This window comes from Canis lupus, chromosome 26, assembly GCF_048164855.1.
Source record: "Canis lupus baileyi chromosome 26, mCanLup2.hap1, whole genome shotgun sequence".
Classification (NCBI taxonomy): domain Eukaryota; kingdom Metazoa; phylum Chordata; class Mammalia; order Carnivora; family Canidae; genus Canis; species Canis lupus.
The window spans coordinates 35,215,275-35,235,050 of NC_132863.1; the positions used below are offsets into that span (position 1 = coordinate 35,215,275).

A 19,776-nucleotide genomic window follows, 5' to 3' on the forward strand; every position below is an offset into this window, starting at 1 on the left:
ATGATTGGTCGGCCCTCCTGTCAGTCTTCGCGAGAGGCGGGCTAGCTTTCTCTAGCGATTGGAGAAAATGAGTGCCAGTCTGGGAATACCGTGTGTGATTGGATGTAACTGTGAGGGGGCGGAACCCAGGGCTGAATAATAAGAGCTGAGCGTCATTTCCCCTCTGTGAGAAAGCAAAGACGCCCCCAGACCCCTAAGCCCTCTCGGCCCTTAGGGCTCCTCCTGAGCCCCGTAACAGGCCACTCAGCTGAGGCCGACCCTTAAGGCATCCTGGACATGCGCCAGCCTGTAGGCCCTCACAGTGTGACCTCTGAACCCTAGTGTTGATCCGGGGGCCAGCCCCTGGTGTGGGCTGAGGGGGCGGCCATGGAGCTGGGCAGCTGCTTCAAGACCTACGAGGATTTCAAGGAGTGCTTCAGCGCCTACAAAAAGGAGAACAGGTGCTCCTTCATTCTCAGGGACTGCGTCTCCGTCCGCTTCCACAACCTCAACCATGGCACCTGCATCCGCGAGGACATCCTGTAAGGGCGGGGCAGGTCTGGGGCGGGGCAGGAGGGTGGGGAGGAGGCCGGACTGTCCCCTGGAGGGAGGCCTTGGAGGAGGAGGAGGAGGGAGCGCAGCTGGGCCCCGGTCTCAGGGCAATCAACAGGCACCGAGCACTTGTCCTGTGCCTGGTGGAAAGAGCAAAACATTCCCAAGGCATCGCTTTTTGACCACCCACTCCCCCTTCATTCATTCACTCCATTATAGCTTTCCTGAAATAACTGCAATTTGCCCCATTCTTTGAGCACCTGCAGTATCCCTCGTACAAAGTACCGTCTTCACAAATGGATACAAAACGCCTCTGGGATGATTTCCTCCATCAGTGTTCTCTTGACAAAGCAATGAACGCGGTCAGTTGTTGGTTAGTTTGCTCATTCATTCGTTTGTTTTCTACGTGGTTCTCGAGCTTCTGAGATTAACAACCGTTTTTTCAAACACTTCCCATGCCCCAGGCATCCTTCGCTGTTGTGTGCATGCTTTACCAGGCAGGGCTGTATTGAGAATTATAGTTAAATGCTGTTTTTCCCTTTTGGCAGCTGAGAAAACAGGCGGAGAGGGTTGACAACTCCATTGTCTTCAGGGCTTGGGTGAAACAGCCCAGCGTCAGAAAGTTTTAATTTCACCCTAAGAGAAAGAATGATGAAATAACAACGGACTCCAGGTCTTTGTAGCAGAGACCACAGAGGTGTGTGGTGACATGGAGAGCAGGCCCTATCTAATCAACTCCAGCTAATGGCCACCAGGTGGAAATGAAGATCCGGTGTTGCCAGAAATGGGAGCAGGACAAGTCAGAAATCCAAATTTGGGGCAATATCTCCACTTTTTAAAAATTGCAAATCAGTTTAGATTTGAACACACTCTGAGGAGGCCAACTCAAGGAACAGTACAAGCTCCCTGTCTAAATTATTGTTAGGCAGTTAAGGGAGAGGAGAAAAGCTCTTCTTGAGTCTGTTGGACCTTGACAGTTTTCAGCTCAGAATAATCCACATGCCAAAGTGGCAAATTCTGGGGCAGCCTGTCCTGAACCCCATCAGTGGTTAAAAGGGAGAGCTCTGGAGCCAGAAAGACAGGCTTTACACTGGAAGTTGGGGAACACTTCATTTCTGTGACCGTTTCATCCTCTGTAAAATGAGATGGATGCGGTGAAGAGTAAACAGAAATGCGTATAGGAGCAGAAACGTGGTGCTCTGTAAGTACTCCGAAACTGTAATGAGGACATGTTAGAAAATGGTACTGGGACTCAGTACTTTGAGAGGCAAATGTGCTGTGGGAATTATCACTAAATGATCAAAAGTCCCATTCCACTTGGAACTTGATTTTTTTTTAAGAGAAGTTTACCTATTTTTTTTTTTTTTTAAAGATTTATTTATTCATGACAGGCACAGATCGAGAGAGAGAGAGGCAGAGACACAGGCAGAGGGAGAAGCAGGCTCCATGCAGGGAGCCCTACATGGAACTCGATCCCAGGTCTCCAGGATTCCACCCCTGGCTGAAGGCGGCGCTAAACCGCTGGGCCACCCGGGCTGCCCAACTTCTTTGATTTTTATACCCAGTTTCCCCTCTCATATTTTTATATACAGTTGTTTTGTTTTTCTTTTGGGGGATTGATATTTTTCAAACACTCCATGAAGTATTCTGTCTCTCCCCGCTGCCATTCAGTTTAATAGCTACTGCATTCCAGACACTCTGATTTTACAGGCATTGTTTTATTTAATCCTCATCACACCCTTTGAACCTTGTTATCTGAGTTTTCATTTTCCATGTATCCATAGGCACAAGGCCCAGTAGGAAAGTAGATGTCATACAAAAATCATGCTAATAAACCAGCCACTAAAAAAATTAGTCACTATTTAATAATGTCCTGCTTATCTCTACCAGTCTCATTAGCATCTTTGGCACTCAGTTTCTGGCTAATCAATGGATGTGGTAAACATTAGGATAATACAATGGAAATAAAATGAATTGCAGGCTGAAATTACACATCTCCCAAGACCTGTAGGACTTGGGTCTCTGAAAGTAATGATGGAGAACCCCTTCCATCTCCCTCAGCCTGACACCCATGAACAAGGGAAGAAGGGAAGTCAACAAGGCTGATTATGTGAGGAATTTGACAAAGGATTTGCATAGTGAAGAATTAAATTAGGTCCTTGGGAAGCCTGATAGAGCTTAGGAATATTTCCATAAAACCTTTCCATATTGTGAAAGAGAGACATGAATAAAGTATCGGTGTTTGGGGAAAATGCACCAGGGGGAAAAAAAAACATTTGATACTGTAAATCATGCTTTATTTTAAGAATTTGTATACAGCTGCCATTATAACCTACATTTTGTTAAATATAATATTTTTTAAACTATTTATTTAAGTGATCTCTACACCCAACATGGGGCTTGAATCACAACTCTGAAATCAAGAGTTGTTTGGTCTTCCAACTAACCCAGCCAGGTGCCCCTAAATATATTAACTTCATAATTTTAGTCTATTATAAGATTAAGTTTCACTCAAGTCTATTATAAGATTAAGTTTCACTCAAGTCTTTTTTTTCCACTATTTACTCTGATAAATAGTAATAGTAATAGTAAATAGTACTCTGTTGTTTGTGGGGAATGTTTTTTGGCTGCAATTAACTGAAAACTCTGACTCAAAATGGCTTCTTAGAAGCTCAGAGGGGGGCCTCTGAGGGTGATTGTTTCCGTGACCCAGGCTTTTTGTGTCTTTCTACTCTGCCATCCTCAGGTCTCAAGCTTTGCCTGCAGAAAGGCTCCTCACGAAGGCAGAGGTCATATCCAAAGGGAAAAGCCTTCCTTGGTTTCCTGCAGATATCCTCTCATGTTTTTTTCTTCAGAATTGGGCCAGTATCCATACCCATTCCTAATGAGATTACCTTAATTGGCTTAGACTAGCCCTGAAGTACTTAGCTATGTGGGGGAGGAATGGCAACCCAAATTAAATTGGCTTGCTGTTAGTAAGGAAGAAGGGGCTAAGGGCTGTTGAGTTAGCAACCCACAGATGCAGTCACAACATTTTAAATGAATTCACTTCTAGTGGTTCTGATTGGTTTTGGATGAGATGCTGACTTCTAATTGGTTTGGGATGAGGTATTGTGATGAACTATAGACCAGTACTCTTGTTATTTCTGTGTTTACAGATAAGGATTTGGAGGCTAAGAGGAAGTGAAATGACTTGTCCAGGCTCACACAGCTAATAAGTGGTAGAGCTAGAACTTAAACTCAGATCTTCTGACTCAGAGTCTTGGTCCTAACTCAAGTTACATTGTCTAAAATGACTTTACCTATAAAAATCCTATTCATTGCTGAAGGTATGATTTACACACAAGGACACAAATCTTATGTAAAATTAATCAAAATCCGTAGTTAATCCATACAAGTTCCCATAGAGGGAATTACTCTTTTGTTTGATTGTGAGTAATATTGCTTGTACCTCTCCTTAACCATTCACTTGATTTTGACTTCACTGGCTACCTATGTGAGTCTCTCTCTGTTCACTAGACTTAGAGAGTGGAGACTAATGAGTCTATGTAGCCCTGTGAACAACTACTGTAGTATTCAGTACATAGCGGGACTTGGTAAATGTTTGAAATTAAACAAAGGACTTGTCCCATGTCGTAGTGAAAGTAACAATGCTAGGACCAGAAGCCAAGTTGTCTGACAGAATGTTCCCCGTGCTCTGCCTAGTAAACTTCTCATGTTATATGAGGAGAATCATTTAATGTTCATTTGGCACATGTGCTTCAAGCATCTGGTGGGTGCCAGCTATGGGAGCCAACACGGGAGCACACTGGTGATGCTGTCCAGTAGGGAATATAAACGCCTAGAAAGTGGATGGGAAGGAAGGCTGGCTGACTCCCTCCAGATCCCGAGTGAGCAGTCTGTGATATAAGCACTAAGGGGGATTCTTAAAGATATGAAGCCTTGGGATCCCTGGGTGGCACAGCGGTTTGGCGCCTGCCTTTGGCCCAGGGCGCAATCCTGGAGACCTGGGATCGAATCCCATGTCAGGCTCCCGGTGCATGGAGCTTGCTTCTCCCTCTGCCTATGTCTCTGCCTCTCTCTCTCTCTCTCTCTCTCTCTCTCTGTGTGACTATCATAAATAAATAAAAATTTTTTTAAATATATTAAAACAAAACAGAAAAAAAGATATGAAGCCTTGTGCCTGCCCTCAGGAGTCAATGCTTTAAGCTGGGAGGCAACTAGGTACAGACTATAATAACAGAAGTGCTCAACAAGGTTGTTTTTGTTTTTTTTAAGGATTTTATTTATTCATGAGAGAGAGGCAGAGACACAGGCGGAAGGGGAAGCAGGCTCCATGCAGGGAGCCTAATGTGGAACTCGATCCCAGGACTCCAGGATCATGCCCTGGGCCAAAGGCAGGCGCCAAACCCCTGAGCCACCCAGGGATCCCCGCTCAACAAATTCTTAACAAAAGATTTGTATACTTTATTGTAGGCAGGTTATATCTCAATAAAAAAGCTGAAGCAAAGCAGGGAAAAAAGCAAGCTTCACTCTAGTACCTATTATGTTTGAAATGCATGATGCCAACAAGGACATTTAGTGATCTATAAGGAAGTTATTGGACCTGACTAGTGTGTTGAGGGTCAAGCTGAAGGGGTAAAAATTATTATTCTGAGAAAGGAGAGAGATTTTGACAAGACAGGCAGCATAAGGGTTAACTACACAGACACTAGCCAAGCAGGCTTAGTTCATATCCCAAATTCTTATCCTTGAGAACATTTTTAAGCCTGTGTCCCCATCTGTAAAATTAGGATAATAGAACCCCTTTCCTAGTATAAAATGGTGCACATTAGGGGCTTAATAAAGCCTGGCATATGATACCTTAATACATGTAGTACTGGCAGGAAAGACTGTAAAAGCCTTGTTAACATATTGGGTATAGACGTGGAATACGAGGAATTAGAATGCCAAATTAGAATGCTGTACCCTGGGAGGTACAGTCAGTCATTAATAGGATCAGGAAAGGTTTGAAAGACCCTTATGGTTGGTGTTCACCAGTATCTTTTTTCAGAGTAGCCTAACAAACCTGCATTAAGAACACATGAAGTTGGGATGCCTGGGTGGCTCATGGGACACCTGGGTGGCTCAGCAATTGAGCATCTGCCTTGGGCTCAGGATGGGATCCGGGTCCAGGAATGAAGTCCGCATCAGGCTCCCTGCGGGGAACTTGCTTCTCCCTCTGCCTGTGTCTCTGCCTCTCTCTTTGTGTCTCTCATGAATAAATAAATAAAATCTTAAAAAAAAAAAAAAACAGAACACATGAAGTCAATCTCATTTGATGAGCTAGGGCTATGCTAAGATCTTAAGCCAGCAAAAGAGTAGGGCCCAGTCTGTGGGCTTGGGGAAGGCTTCCTAGAAACATTGATGGTTGCACATAGTCCTGAAGAATGAGTAAGCTTTAAGATGAAAACAGGTGGGAAGGGCATTCCAGAGAGAGATAAATACAAGCAAAGGCAGAGAACTGAGAGACAGCATAGTGAGTACAGGATGCTGGCAGTTTGTCTTTCTAGGGCACAAAATGTGAGATGGTGAGGGGGTGGGAAGAGAGGCTAGTGAGATAGGCAGAGGCAACACCTCGGTCACTATGACTGGCCTTGCCATACCAGTTGGCTGCCCCAGCCCCTCCTGGCCCTGAGCTAGGGATGGTGTTGCCATCCCAGCACTATGCACACAACAGGTACAGGCATTTCCAGCCCTGGGCCATGCCACCCTGTTATTGTAGACCTGACGTATCCTGTTTTTCTAAGCTTACCCCACAGGGTGGGTAGACAGGACCAGCAAGATTAGAGTGTTCGGAAAGGGTTAGTGAGAAGTCCAGGCTGTGTCACGTCATGCTAGAGGCTGAGATTTTTTTTCCCTTCTTGTTGCTGGGACACTCCCTGAGGAGGCAGGGGTGCAACCTGTGCCACCCATGGTCTATGAGTCATTTATCAGAACATCTTTGATAAGCATCTGCTGAAAGAATAGCATTGTGTTAGGTGCTTGGAATACACTGAGAAATAACTCAGTCCTGTCACTTGACAATAGCCCCATCCAATTATAAAGGTACTTTATAAACCTCCAAGAGAATGTCATAAGACATAAGAGCTGTAATAACAGTAGCAGACTTTGATTTAGCATAAATAAAAGGGTGAACCAGGCTCTGGGCTATTATGTCTCAGGCTTCTTTAATACATATAACAATCTTTTTTTTTTTTTTTTTTTAAGATTTTATTTATCCATGAGAGACACAGAGAGAGGCAAAGAATAGGCAGAGGGAAAAGCAGGCTCCCCGCTGGGAGCCTGATGTGGGACTTGATTCCAGAATCCCGGGATCATGACCCGAGCCAAAGGCAGACACTCAACCACATTGCCACCCAGAAGCTCCTCTTTTTTTTTTTTTAAGATTTTATTTTATTTTTTTTTTTTTAATTTTTATTTATTTATGATAGTCACAGAGAGAGAGAGAGGCAGAGACACAGGCAGAGGGAGAAACAGGCTCCATGCACCAGGAGCCCGACGTGAGATTCAATCCCGAGTCTCCAGAATCGTGCCCTGGGCCAAAGGCAGGTGCTAAACCGCTGCGCCACCCAGGGATCCCTAAGATTTTATTTTTAAATGATCTCTACACCCAGTGTGGTGGAGCTCAAACTTACAAACCCAAGATTAAGAGTTGTACATTCTACCCATTGAGCCAGACAGAGCTAATCCTCATAACAGTCTTAATAAGACAGTCTCATTTTATGACTAGGAAACTGCACAGAGAGGTAAAGTGACTTGCATAAAGTCAAAGATCTTACGAGTGATGGAGCCCTTATTAATATCCAGGTAGTCAGCCTCCAGCATCTCCAGTTTAACCACTAGTTATGCTGCCACCCAGAGAAGTTTTAAGCCTTTTATGTTAAATAAATGCAATGAATTCCAAGAAGGGAGCAGTTACTATGGGTTGAAACATCCACAAAGGCTTACTGGAGAAGGTGAGACCTGATTTGGTCTCGAAACATGGGTTGAATGACGATAGGAAAAGAACAGATATTCAATTTAATTACCCCTCTCCTTTGTTTGTTTATTTAAGATTATTTGAGAGAGACAGCAGAGCATGTGAGAACATGAGTGAGAGGGAGGGGTAGAAGGAGAGGCTGTGGCTTGAACCCAGGACCCTGGGATCATGAGGTGAGCCAAAGGCAGATGCTTAACTGATTGAGCCACGTAGGTGCCCCTATCCCTCTCCTTTGAATCATCACTTTCATCCTAGAATGGCAAAGCTGAAGGGACCCGAAGGTCATCTAGCTCCGGGATTCTTAGACTCTCTTGGGATTTGGACATTTTTGTTTAAATGAAAGATGAAAAAAAAATAATAATAAAAATAAATGAAAGATGAATAGAGATCTTTCCTCTGAGAGAAGGCCACTTGTATCTTTGCTGTCTGGAGGAGGAGGAGGCAAAAGCAGTAGTTCCCCAAAAGGCAGGAACAAAAAGGACATTTTAAACAGTGAGTAACCAGCTGGCCCTCTGCTGCCGCCTCTTGTCTGTTTTCCCTCGTGTCTTGCCTCATGCTGAATCACTGGGAGCTGCAGACAGGCCACAGAGCATGAATGAAAGGAGTGGGGGCTTCGAACTGATGATGAAAATGAACGCAGTGTCAGTTGGGCAGGGTCTTGACAAAAGAGCTAAACACTTTGGGATTGGAATGTGAATATCAGTTTTCCTTCCCTACGTCCTACACTGCCTCGTGGTCTCTGGGACACATAGCAGCCACTGTAAGTCCCTACGGGGTCTTGTCTTAGAAAGGGGTGGGCAGTACCTTTCTCACTGTCACCTCTACCTTCCTTAGATATGTGCAGGTGAAATTTGTCTGTATTCGGACTCAGTCAAACAGGAAGAGAACATCAGAGGTGGACATGTGCCCAGCATACTTGCTCCTGCGGTACAATGAGAAACTGGATAGATTGTTCATCAGTGAACTCAACACCCAGCACATCCACGTTGACTACAAAACTGCAGGTCCCAGAGGAGACACCGCTGGCAAATCTCAGAAGACCGTATGCCTACAGAAACCCCAGCCTGCGCAGCCCATGATCGAGAAGGACCTTGACCTGGCCAAGAAGTCCCTTGTTGAACCATCATTTTGCTTAGATAAGGTCCAAACACCCTCAAAGCCAGAGCAGGAGGGAATCACTCCTTCTGACCTGGCCAAGATAGCCAAAGTGATGAAAAACTTTCTTAAGGTGGATGAGGGTTCCATGGCTTCACTCAGCGTGGGCAACAGCCAAGACCTGGACCGGTTGAGCTTCCAGAGCAGCAAGATGAGTGATCTGTTTATCCGCTTCCCAGAGAATCTCTTGCTACACCGGGTGGAGAATGCCCAGGGCCACATCCTTTATGCTTTCTTGGTGGAGAACAAGGAACGAGAGGGTCGAGTGGTACACTTTGCCGTGCTTCAGGCTGAGACGGCTACCTCTGTGGCCAAGATGCTGAGTATCTTCACGGAGTTCAACTGTGACTGGCCCAAGGTCAAGGTGGTGTTTGTGGACCCCTCCTTCCCCCATCGAGCCATCCTGCAGGAGATCTTCCCCGCTGCGCGCATCCTCCTCTCTATCTACCACACCACCCGGCTCCTGGAGAAGAAGTTGCATCGGAGTTCAGCAAATCCATCCTTTAAAAGGCTAATGAAGGAAGCCCTGCGGGAGGCGGTATTTGTCACTTCTGATGCCAGCCTGCAAAATCTCTGTCAGATGTCCCAAGCCCTCCTAGACGAGGAGCTCTTCAGCTTCCTCCAGGCCCACTGGTTCTCCTGTGAGCTGCTATGGTACATGCACGTGAGGAAAGGCCTACATGCGTGTAACACATACATGGACAGCCTAGATGTCGTCACCAGCAAGGTGTCCAGCCTTTTCCGGGAACAGCAGTCTTTGCTGGACTGTATCCTCCGCTTTGTAGATTATATAGACTTCTTTAATACCAAAGGCTTGAAGAATGTGCCCACAGCTCCTCCCAAGTTAAAGAGAGCCCGGCCAGCCAGCCTGCCACCAAAACCCAAGAAGGCGTTTGGAGTCTGTGCGGGCAGTCTCAGCAGGCTCCCCATGGAAGAGACCAAGCCCGGCCCCCAGCGGTTGCAGCTGCAGCAGCAGCCACAGGTATGGCCCTCCCGGGGTGGCATGCTGGATGCCTTGCATGAGAGTGGCTCCCAGCTGGCCTATAAGCTGTGCCAGAACGAGTGGGAGGTGGTACAGAACTCCACCCACCTGGTGGACCTGGCTGGCTCCTCTGTGGACATTCAGCTACTGGAGGATTCTCACCATGTTAGCAAAGATGGCTGTAGCTGCAGCTGTTCCTTTCAACAGTCGTACCACCTGCCATGCCGGCACATTCTGGCCCTGCTGCATACCAGCCAGAAGCCCGTGGGTGAAGCCATGGTGTGCCGCCGGTGGCAGAAGAGGTACCAGCACCTCCTCGGGCCCAACGGGGAGCTCCGGGACCCTGTCATGGTCCCAAACACAGGCCAGCCAGGGAAGCAAGGACGGAGTGACATGATTCAGGACCTAAGCAGGGAGCTGGCAAACCTGCTCATGCAGAGTGAAGGGCCAGAGCTAGAGGAGCGCTATTCCACCCTGCGCAAGATTGTGGACATCTGGGCGGACCCCTGCCAGCCTCCTGAGCCCAGTCAGCAGCCAGAGGACTTCAAGGATGTAGGCCGCCTCCCTTTCCTCTGGGGAAAGCCAGAGGAAGGGGAGGGACTCCCTCTTGCTGGAGCCACAATTCATGACTGAAGCACTAGCACTGGCACGCTGGACCACAGATCCCTCTCCTTGGAAGTCGGAGAGCCCAAGGCGGGCAGGACATGCTAGGGGTCAGCATTTCAACCAGTGTCCCTACGTAGGGCTAGGAAGATAGTTACATCAGGGGGTAGAAGAACCCCACTACAGACAGTCCTTCGAGCCTACCCCTCTTCTGCCCTACCTTTGTCATTCTTTGGGACCCTCCTTCATTGTCAAGGCCAAAGTTATCTCCATGCTGAAAGGTCATCCCTCTTTCTGCCCTGTCTCCTGAGATCAGAGATCTCACTCCCATTAGAGATGAACTCCTGCCCTAGTATAGGGTGAGACAGTCTATGCCTGGGAAAAGGACCTGTTTTCAGGGACAGAGGGTGATCCTTGGCTGTTGCTGCTCTTTACAAAGAATCTGTTATTTGTACTTATTTTTATTCACATTAAAGTTTTTTTTGTTTTGTTTTTTTAATAAAATCAAACAAGCTGGGGAAATGTGTGCTGTTTGGACAGGGAAGGAATCTAATGGGGGTTGTGGGGCCAAACAGAATCTGATGCCTTAAATTCAAAGACTTAGCAGTCTGCCACCAACTTCATCCTCTTCCCACCAACCAAGCCTTCGACAAGGATTTCATGCTGCTTTGAATTCTAGCAGGAACCCACCAAATAGATGTGGGGCGAGGGGAACCTGAACCCTAGAGTCTACTACCTGCACTTGCTGGGAGACTGTGGGCAGGTTTCTAATTTCTTTGACCCTAGGTTCCTCATCTGTAAAAATAAGTCTTGGCCTGTTCTAATCCCAATTTGCCATCTAGATTTATGTAAACCGAACTTTTTCCTTCCAGTTCTAAGCACCAGCCTGGACTTTTGTTGTTGCTAGTTTATAATCTTAACCACCTAAATCCTGGGAGCTACCCAGCTTTCCAGGATGTTCTGTTCAGGGGAACCGAGGTCAAGGGTGGCAGTCAGCCTTGGTTCCTGCGCTCGTCCGCCAGTCTGCCCTGACCTTAAAAAGATCACCGCGCGCTACCGGATCTCTTCTACAAAACAATGGAGGGGGCGGGGCTGGGCGGCACCAGGTTCAGCTCTCGCAAGATCTGGATTTCCTCAGCTGTAATGGAGAGGGCAGATTTCGAGGCCTGGGCCTCAGTTTCCCCATAAGGCAGGAGACACGGTACTATTACAGAGGCACCCTTTCCTCCCCTCTACCTTCCCCCAGGCTTTGGAATTTGACCAGACAAGAAAAAAAAAATTCATAAAGCACCGCTGTTTATTTCCCTTTAAATTTTCGACCCCTGAGGAGTTTCCATAGCAACATGCCCTTCCCGCGTCCGGTCCCCACGCGGGGCTGCGGAGTTCCAGCCTCCCGGCTCCGGCTCTCTAGGATCCCGGTGTCCTCGGGCTCTCATTGGCCACCGCCAGCCGAGCCCCTCGTAACCCTGGGAACAGCGCCCGCCCACAGATCGCCGGGCTACGATTGGTCTAGGCCCCAAAGGCCGAACGCGAACTCTTCAGGCCATTGGCCCGAGTCTCGGCGAAGCTGGCGCCGCGGTTGGTGAGCCTAGAGGTCAGTCAGAGTCAGAGCCAGGGTCAAATAGGGAGAAATGGCGACGGAGCCAGGCCGTGGGTGAGTGATTTCTGAAGGGGTGGAGGTGTGAGGCAACTGATGACCGCGGTCAGCCATGACACAGCTCCCAAAGGGGTGGGAGGTTGACTTCTCTTCTGGCTCCGGCCGGACTCGGGACGAGAACGTCCGACCTCTACATCCTCCCACCCGGGTGAGAGGTCACAGGCTGCGCCCCCTCTCTGGTGTTTAGACCTCAGGTACTGTGCAAAGCAGCCAGGATGCCGAGCCAAAGGCTCAGCTTCCAGCTACTTGCAGAGTAATGGTGGGCAAGTCACTTAACCTCTTTGAACCTCAGTTTCTCATCTGTAAAATGGGGACAGTAACCCGGTTTGGGGCCAAATTGAGTAAACACTGGGACAGAGTACTGCATTTAGAGGGATTTCCGGGGAGGCAGGAGAAGTCAGCCATGCACATTCGATAGCCCCTGTTTGTGGTTCAAGGGCTTGAAGCTCAGAGGGAGTCACTGACTTGCCCAGCATCATAAAAGTTCTCTTATGTATACTAGGACCAAATGGAAGAATGGATGCCAAGCAGTAATCTGTAAATATAATGTGCTAAACAAATATTTTAAATGCTGTTTGAGGAGAAAAAAAACAAAAAGACCATATGCAGCTCTAGCCTTCACACCCATTTAAATCTCTTGGAACTGAATCTTTCCATGGCCAGCTTATCAATTAGGTCTCAGCTCCAATGTCATCTCCCTCCCCAGCAAGAGAGAGCTTCCCTGACCACTTTAACTGAAGTATCCCTCCCTCCCCCAACTTACCTTCTACCTGTTACCCAGTTTTGTGGTCTTGCCTGTTATATCTTTCTTTACATGTTTATTGTGTATCTCGCCCAGGACAGTGAGGATACAGAGTAAGCAATATTGTCTGGATGAATAATTGAGGAACCAAGCCCCTACTGTCTCCTTAAACTTCTGTTCCTCTCCATAGGCCCATCTTTGGAACAAGATCGGGGAACTACATTCCAGCCTCACGCTTCAGCTTAGTTGGAGCTTGAGATCCTGAAAGTCTCCTGGACAGCAGCCTTGCAGAGAAAATATTTTGACTGTGGCATCTAGACATCTCCCATCTCCCCCATGGCCCTGACAATGCTGAATGAGCTCTTGATTGAGGACCCAAACCCACCTATGCTGCTGTATCAGGTTAGCAAGACTGCTCAGTTAGATACCCTCAACTACCAGAGCTGCTTTATGCAAGGTGTCTTTGCCCATTTCCCTGAGATCTTATTTATCCACCGGACCTATAACCCAATGGGCAAGGTGCTATATACCTTCCTGGTAGATGGACCTCGGGTGCAGCTGGAGGGTCATCTCGCCCGGGCAGTCTACTTTGCCATTCCTGCCAAAGAGGATGCTGAGGGCCTGGCCCAGATGTTCCAGGTGTTCAAGAAGTTTAACCCAGCATGGGAGAGAGTCTGTACCATCCTGGTGGATCCTCACTTCCTCCCCTTGCCCACCCTTGCTATGGAGTTTCCCGCGGCCGAGGTCCTGCTCTCAGCCTTCCACATCTGTAAGTTCCTCCAGGGCAAGTTCTATCAGCTGTCACTTGGACAGCCTGTGGAAAGGGTGCTCCTTACTTCCCTGCAGAGCACGATGTGCTCAGCCACAGCTGGCAACCTAAGGAAGTTGTATATACTCCTGAGCAGCTGCATCCCTCCTACCCAGCTGCCCGAGCTCCACTCACACTGGCTGCTCAACGACCGCATCTGGCTGGCCCACCGCTGGAGAAGCCGAGCTGAGAGCAGCCGCTACTTCCAAGGCCTGGAGGTCACCACCCGCGTCCTCAGCCAGTTCTTCGGCACTACCCCATGCGTGGAACAAGGCATGGTCTCTCTGCTCCGATACATGCACCAGAACTCTGGAGACAAGGCAAGTTTTAGCCTGGGCCTGAGTCCCCAGAACAATCATGCCGCCTTAGACGTCAGCCCCGAAAGCCCCAAAGTGGAGCAGCTAGTAGAAGCCCGCATCCAGCACTCCCTCAATGCCATCTGCACGGGGCCAGCTGCCCAGCTCTGTCTGGGTGAACTCGCTGTGGTCCAAAAATCTGTGCACCTCATTGGCTCCGGTTCAGAAAAGGTGAACATCCAGATCCTGGAGGACACCCATAGGGTGCAGCCCCAGCCCCCTGCCAGCTGCAGCTGCTACTTTCACCAGGCCTTCCACCTGCCCTGCCGCCACATCCTAGCCATTCTCAGTGCCCACCACCAGGTGCTCCAGCCCGACATGCTGCCAGCTCAGTGGACAGCAGGCTGTGCTGCCAGTCTAGACAACATCCTGGGCAGCAAGTGGAGTGAGACACTGGATAAGCACTTGGCCGTGGCTCTCCTCACCGAGGAGGTGGGTCAGCTCTTGCAGCACTGCAGCCAGGAGGAGTTTGAACGGAGGTACAGCACCCTGCGGGAACTGGCGGACAGCTGGATCGGCCCTTATGAGCAGGTTCAGCTCTGATTACCCTAAATGCCCAGAGATGTTCATACACACGTACACACTCACACCCACCCACCCACACACAACACACACACACACACTATTATACTCCTGCGGGCCCTCTTCCCAGGAAAGGACAAGGGTCTTCTACTACAGCGTGCTACCTAAAATGTGTCTAGTTCCCTAAGACGGGAGTCAGCAAACCTTTTTTGTAAAGGGCCTGGCAATAAATATTTTAGACTTTGCTGACCACAGTCTCTGTTGTATATATATTCTTGGTTTGGTTTTTGTTTGTCAGCCTTTTCAAAAGATTAAAAACCACTTAGCTCAAGGGCCTTACTGAAACAGGTGGCTTCTGTTCTAGAGTAAGACACTGGGGTAGATAAGGGATCAAGGGCAGGAGTTGGTAATAGCTTCTGCAGTCATTAGATGACTCACCTGACTCACAGAGGAGAGGAGATGGATCCCAGCCTTTGTCCCCCGGTCCCCACCCAGAGGTCATTAAAGTCAAATGTTGCCTGTTCCAGCACTTGACTAGTTTTTGTTGTCTTCTAGAAGACAGCAAATATTGTGGAAAGAATAGACTTTGGAGTCTGACACTACATGCAAATCTTGGGTTTTTTCTCTGCCTGATTTTTGAGGCCTGGTTGTGCCTTTTACTAGCTCTGGGACATCAGGCAGGTCACCCCTCAAAAGGCTCAATCTGTTCATCTGTAAAAATGGAGATCCTCAGAGCATTGGTGAGATTAAAGGAGAGCCTGCATGTAATGGGCCCAATGACCAGTGGGCGCTCAAATAACTGTTCATTTTCCTTCCTTGCCTCTGGTCCGTCCCTTCACTTGCCTTCAGCTGGCTGAGAAATGTAAGGTAAGAGGAAAGTTCACATGGCCTAGGACTTTGTACATCTTGATCAAATCCCAAAACTGTACAAAAGAGGCCTCCACTCCAAGCTGGGCTCCCTCAGGTAATTTTCATTGTAACTACCCTGAGAAGACCTATCTCCTGACTTAGTGGTATCTGGAGAAACTTCTGGGGTCTGGGCCCTGATGACTCAGATGAAAGGCTTGTGTTCATCAGGGTGGCTCAAACAACCACCCTCTCCCCCCATCCTTGTCACAGGTACCCCCAATTCTGTCTGCCCAAAAACCATGCGGAGAAGCCACCCTATGTGTCTGGTGCTATTTCATCCAGCTACAAGCAGGAGCCAGGAGGCTGGCCTCTCCTGGATCTCATTAGGGGCATTTGCCCTGAGGCTGTGTGGGCATGTGTCTGCTCGCACCGCGCCCCTTCCATAACCCCTTCTGGCTCTGGATGGGCCATCATGAAAGCTTGAGCGGCCCGGATCAGGTCCTCTTCCCTCAGGCCTGGGACAGGCACGGTGGGGATGCCAGCGATCATCATGGCCAGGGTAAGGATGCAGATGTCAGGCTGGGAGCAGGCCTCCGTCCCCCCTGCCTTGGAGGGCATCGGTAGAACCCCTGGTGACAGCCCACACAGCAGCAGGGGCCCAGGCCTGCTGGGGCCACCCAGCTGGGGAGCTCTGCTTCTGGAGCAGCCATCCTCCCAGCCCAGGCTCTCTGGCTGCCTTGCATAGGGGAATTTGTGGTTGTATCGGCCATACTCAGTCCACTGTAGTATCTCCCAGCTAGCCCCCCCAGGGCAGCCCCTGGCTTCCGGCACTGCCAGGGCTGGGCCCCAGGCCTGGGCAACAGGTGCCACCTGCTCAGCTTTCTGGCTCAGTGGGCCTAGTCCACCAGAGGCCACCACCACTGGCTCTACAGGACTGTAGAGGCCAAGGGATGAGCCTGGAGAAGCAGCCCCACCTGTAGAGACAAGAATGAGATGGAATGTTATTCTTGGTCTCTTTCAGGAGGCCCTGAGGGGCAGGGCATAGGAGCAGAATATTAAACAGGAGCAATTAAGACCAGCCCAGGAGGGCTGTCTAGTGGTTGGGAACTAGGTGTTTTATTCATATCCACACCCCCAGTCCCCAGCACCAAGTAAGGAATGGAGAAGTGTTTGTTGAATGAACGAGTGAGCAAGCAGGTAGTTCCTGGCAAGGACTTTTGGAATGGCTTTCTTCACAGAATTGACTCTAGGGCCAGCCCAAAAATGTCCAGCAGAACCTCCACCTCCCCAGAGCCAGGAAACAAGTTTTCAGGGAAAGCTGTGGTACCCCTTCCAATTCCAGGAGCCCCTCTCTCACCTTGGCTGGAAGGCAGAAGACCTTGATGAGTTTGTGGAGACACGAAGTAGGACATGGCTGCCCCAAAGCCCCCGTTTGTGAGGGAACAGTCATCTGCCTCCTGTCCTACCCTTCCCACCATTCTAGAATGTCACCTCATAGTCCCTGCCCTTTACACCTGGAACCCACCTCACAGCATTGACCTGTTCATTCTAGAACCTGTATATTACAATGGGATGGGGTTAAAAGAGTGCTGGACCAGGAACTGGACATTCTAGGTTCTTACCTCTACCTTGGGCAAATCACTCAGACAGTTTTGTTCCTCGATATTCTCCTCTGTAAAGTGGAAGTAATGACTACCCACTACCTCACCAGAAGTTGTAGGGATGATATGAAGCTATTTGTATGGAAGCAAATGATCAGAGATACAAATAGAGGCAAGTGCTTTGTGCTCTGCAGCATGAGAGGAGTGCTCTGCACTCATTCATCTGCTGTGTGACTTTGGAATACATTTCCATCCTAGGCTTTGGCTTCCCATCTCCAAAATGATGTCGTTGGTCCAGGGCACTGGGTCTCACCCTGGGATGCACATTAAATTCTCCTGGGAGCATTCAGAAATCCTGATGCCCGGCCTCACCTCACACCAATTAAATCAGAATCCCAGAGTCGGATCCAGTTAGCAGTAATTTTCAAAGTCCCTCAAATGGTTATTATATATGCCAAAATCAAGATCTCTATTCTAGGGGAATCCTAAATCCTGGCTGTGTATTAGAATCTCTGAGGAGCTTTTACAAAAGAACAAGGTCTAGGCCTGATCCTCTGACAAATGGAATGAGAATCTCTGGAAATGGGGTTTGGGGCATCAGCTCTTTAGTTTATCCCAGAGAACCTGAATGAGTAGGGTCCCAGGCTAGGAACCACTGGTCTTGGTGACATCAGAAATGCTCTCTCTTGTTCAGACCTGCTGACCCACAGTGATTCTAAAAGAAGTGCCCCTCATGGGCTTCCAGGGCAAGGAGACCCTCCAGTGATTGGTGTCTGCACCGGCTGTGTTTATTTCCAGGCCTGGCTAGCAGCAGTATGGCCAGTTTCAGACCAGCCACAGCTCCGGGGCCAGGACAGGCTCATGTGGCCCAGTTCCAGGGTGGCTGCAGGCCTCTACTCATACTTGCAGAAATCCTTAAGTCCTTTCGGCAGGTGGAGCCCATCAATGGCCAACCGGTGCACCACGCTCCTCTGGATGACTAGGCGGCACAGAGTCTGCAGGGACGGCACTGTGGAGAGAAGGCTGTCAAAGACAAACTGAAATGGAGGGGGAGGGGTCTGAGGCTGACATCCAGAAGATCTAGGTCCTGGTTCTCCCTTTGTCATTAGCTTGGGCTAGTTACTTCTGCTCTGAAGGCCTAGGTTTCGTCATTGGGCTGCACGTGTGGTTGAGATAAGTACCTCTTTCAAAACATCCACAATGCTGCCAATTTCTATTTTAACCCTCCCTTAGCAGTTTTGGGGGTGGAGGGCTATAGGTAGTGCCTGATTCCCCTGTGCACGGCCCAGGCTCCAGCACAGGTCTGACACCAAAGGGGTTCTAGTTCACTGAATTCATAAATAAGGGACTTAATGGAGCTATAAAGGGCCAGACCCTATGATTAAGACGTCTCACTCTGGCACCTACAATGCCTTTAAACTGGGATGTCCAGGGCAGCCCGGGTGGCTCAGCGGTTTAGCGCTGCCTTCGGCCCAGGGCGTGATCCTGGAGACCAGGGATTGAGTCCCACATCAGGCTCCCTGCATGGAGCCTGCTTCTCCCTCTGCCTGTGTCTCTGCCTCTCTCTCTCTCTCTCTCTCTCGTGAATAAATAAATAAAATCTTTAAAAAAATAAACTGGGATCTCAAATCCAGGAGCATTTGTCTAATAAAAGAGCACAGGATTTAAAGAAAAAAAACAAAAAAACAAAACAAAAAAGAGCAAAGCATTTACACAGCAGCCCAAGTGTAAAATCAGTTTAGAATCCCTGCCCTAGGTTAATACAGAAAATACTAGCAAAGCAAAGATCCTAATGGATCACAGCCAAGATGGCCAAACTGAGGCCCAGAGCCAGGGAGCTACTTGTCCAAGATCGCAAACAGAGGGAGAATCTGAAGTCAGATTCCCCCAACTTCGAAACTAACGCTGGACAGACCAGGCAGGGCCTTGCCAGCTGGCTTGGGAATCCTAGCAAGTTGCGGTCCCCACGCTGGGCCAGGAGGGGTCGCTGCCCAAGGGGGGGGATACCTACAGCCATACTCGAGCTGGACCAGGCGCACGCTCTTGGTGGAGGCAAACACGTCCACCACTGCGTAGAGGGGCTGGGCGGCTGGCAGCCCCCGGGCGCTGGGGCCCATGTCCTCGCCGTTGATGACGATGTGCATGTCGGCCGTGCCGTCCGGGCGCGGACAGAAAAGAACGCCCAGGCGGCTGCGGCGCGCGGTCGGAGGCAGCACGTTCAGCTCATACAGCTGATCCAAGAGATGGCTGTAGAGCCCGGGCCGGCTGCGACCCACCAGACGGTCGCGGGGAATTCGAAACTGCTCGATGCACAGATACGGTTCCACCAGGAGGGCAGGGGGGCGGCTGGGAGCCAACGCCTCTGCCTCCGGGCGGTCCTCCCGGGGCACGCGGTTGTGATGGCGCGTGATGGCGAAGACCCAGGTGTGGCCGAGGCTGACCAGGTCGGGCAGCGAAAACTCGGGCACGGCGGCCAGGGTGGCGGGGTCCAGCGCGGTCAGGCCGAGGCGCAGGTGCCCGCACCAGCCCAGCTCTTTCTCCTCGATCTCGACCAGGAATACCTGGCCCGGGGCCAGCGGCTCGCGACTGAAGCATACGCCGTGAGCGAAGCTCTCCACGCGTGTGGCCCGCGTCCCGGAGGGGTCCACGCGGATGTTGGCACCGTGCACCTGGTGGAAGCGGGTGGGAGGGGGCTCGGGGCGCGCGGGTCTCCAGGGCGCACGCAGGTCCACGGGGTCGGAGACAGCAGCCATCTCTCGGCCACGAGACAGACCGGCGGGCGCCGGGGGCTATTTTGGGCGGCGTGCTCAGAGGGTGACCGCGGGGGCACCAAGTAAGGTATCCCGCCCACCCCCCCGACTGCCTTCCCCGAGGCTCTGCCCGGGGGTCCTAGCGCCGCTGGCTCAGCCATCCCGCCTGGACCTGGGCCCCCGGGAGGCCGGGCGATCG

The 19,776-nt window shown here is 49.9% G+C and overlaps 4 protein-coding genes across 9 annotated transcripts; 2 read left to right on the forward strand and 2 right to left on the reverse strand.

Annotated features, from left to right (window-relative positions):
- Positions 1-103: 103 nt before the first annotated feature.
- On the forward strand, positions 104-10,814 carry ZSWIM3 (zinc finger SWIM-type containing 3). 4 transcript variants are annotated; one of them, XM_072801249.1, is made up of 3 exons: positions 104-521; positions 798-893; positions 8,387-10,814. In XM_072801249.1, the coding sequence occupies exon 3, from the start codon at positions 8,454-8,456 to the stop codon at positions 10,320-10,322; it is 1,869 nt and encodes a 622-aa protein (XP_072657350.1). In that variant the 5' UTR covers positions 104-521; positions 798-893; positions 8,387-8,453; the 3' UTR covers positions 10,323-10,814. The 4 variants fall into 4 exon arrangements, with proteins under 4 accessions (XP_072657350.1, XP_072657347.1, XP_072657349.1 ...); XM_072801248.1 differs by having other exon boundaries at positions 383-521; positions 751-893; XM_072801247.1 differs by lacking the exon at positions 798-893 and adding an exon at positions 7,628-7,725 and having other exon boundaries at positions 384-521.
- Positions 10,815-11,793: 979 nt separating this feature from the next.
- Positions 11,794-14,626, forward strand: ZSWIM1 (zinc finger SWIM-type containing 1). 3 transcript variants are annotated; one of them, XM_072801253.1, is made up of 2 exons: positions 11,794-11,946; positions 12,882-14,626. In XM_072801253.1, the coding sequence occupies exon 2, from the start codon at positions 13,028-13,030 to the stop codon at positions 14,396-14,398; it is 1,371 nt and encodes a 456-aa protein (XP_072657354.1). In that variant the 5' UTR covers positions 11,794-11,946; positions 12,882-13,027; the 3' UTR covers positions 14,399-14,626. The 3 variants fall into 3 exon arrangements, with proteins under 3 accessions (XP_072657354.1, XP_072657355.1, XP_072657357.1); XM_072801254.1 differs by having other exon boundaries at positions 11,911-12,143; XM_072801256.1 differs by lacking the exon at positions 11,794-11,946 and adding an exon at positions 11,970-12,097.
- SPATA25 (spermatogenesis associated 25) lies at positions 13,005-16,704 on the reverse strand. Its single transcript, XM_072801265.1, has 2 exons — positions 16,584-16,704; positions 13,005-16,200 (listed from the first exon to the last, which is right to left on the reverse strand). Exons 1-2 carry the CDS (start codon positions 16,702-16,704, stop codon positions 15,569-15,571), a joined length of 753 nt encoding a protein of 250 aa, XP_072657366.1. The 3' UTR covers positions 13,005-15,568.
- NEURL2 (neuralized E3 ubiquitin protein ligase 2) lies at positions 16,324-19,685 on the reverse strand. Its single transcript, XM_072801264.1, has 2 exons — positions 18,839-19,685; positions 16,324-17,836 (listed from the first exon to the last, which is right to left on the reverse strand). The coding sequence occupies exons 1-2, from the start codon at positions 19,578-19,580 to the stop codon at positions 17,721-17,723; spliced, it is 858 nt and encodes a 285-aa protein (XP_072657365.1). The 5' UTR covers positions 19,581-19,685; the 3' UTR covers positions 16,324-17,720.
- Positions 19,686-19,776: the final 91 nt, after the last annotated feature.

Excerpts from the sequence above, each read along its gene's own strand:
- NEURL2 (XM_072801264.1), bottom strand. The coding sequence starts at position 19,580 with ATGGCTGCTGTCTCCGACCCCGTGGACCTGCGTGCGCCCTGGAGACCC. Across the intron at positions 17,837-18,838 it reads GGTCCAGCTCGAGTATGGCT|TGCCGTCCCTGCAGACTCTG; the intron begins GTAGGTATCCCC and ends TTCTCTCCACAG.
- ZSWIM3 (XM_072801246.1), top strand. The coding sequence starts at position 367 with ATGGAGCTGGGCAGCTGCTTCAAGACCTACGAGGATTTCAAGGAGTGC. Across the intron at positions 522-8,386 it reads TGCATCCGCGAGGACATCCT|ATATGTGCAGGTGAAATTTG; the intron begins GTAAGGGCGGGG and ends TACCTTCCTTAG.
- ZSWIM1 (XM_072801253.1), top strand. The coding sequence starts at position 13,028 with ATGGCCCTGACAATGCTGAATGAGCTCTTGATTGAGGACCCAAACCCA.
- SPATA25 (XM_072801265.1), bottom strand. The coding sequence starts at position 16,704 with ATGGTGGGAAGGGTAGGACAGGAGGCAGATGACTGTTCCCTCACAAAC. Across the intron at positions 16,201-16,583 it reads TCTTCTGCCTTCCAGCCAAG|GTGGGGCTGCTTCTCCAGGC; the intron begins GTGAGAGAGGGG and ends TTGTCTCTACAG.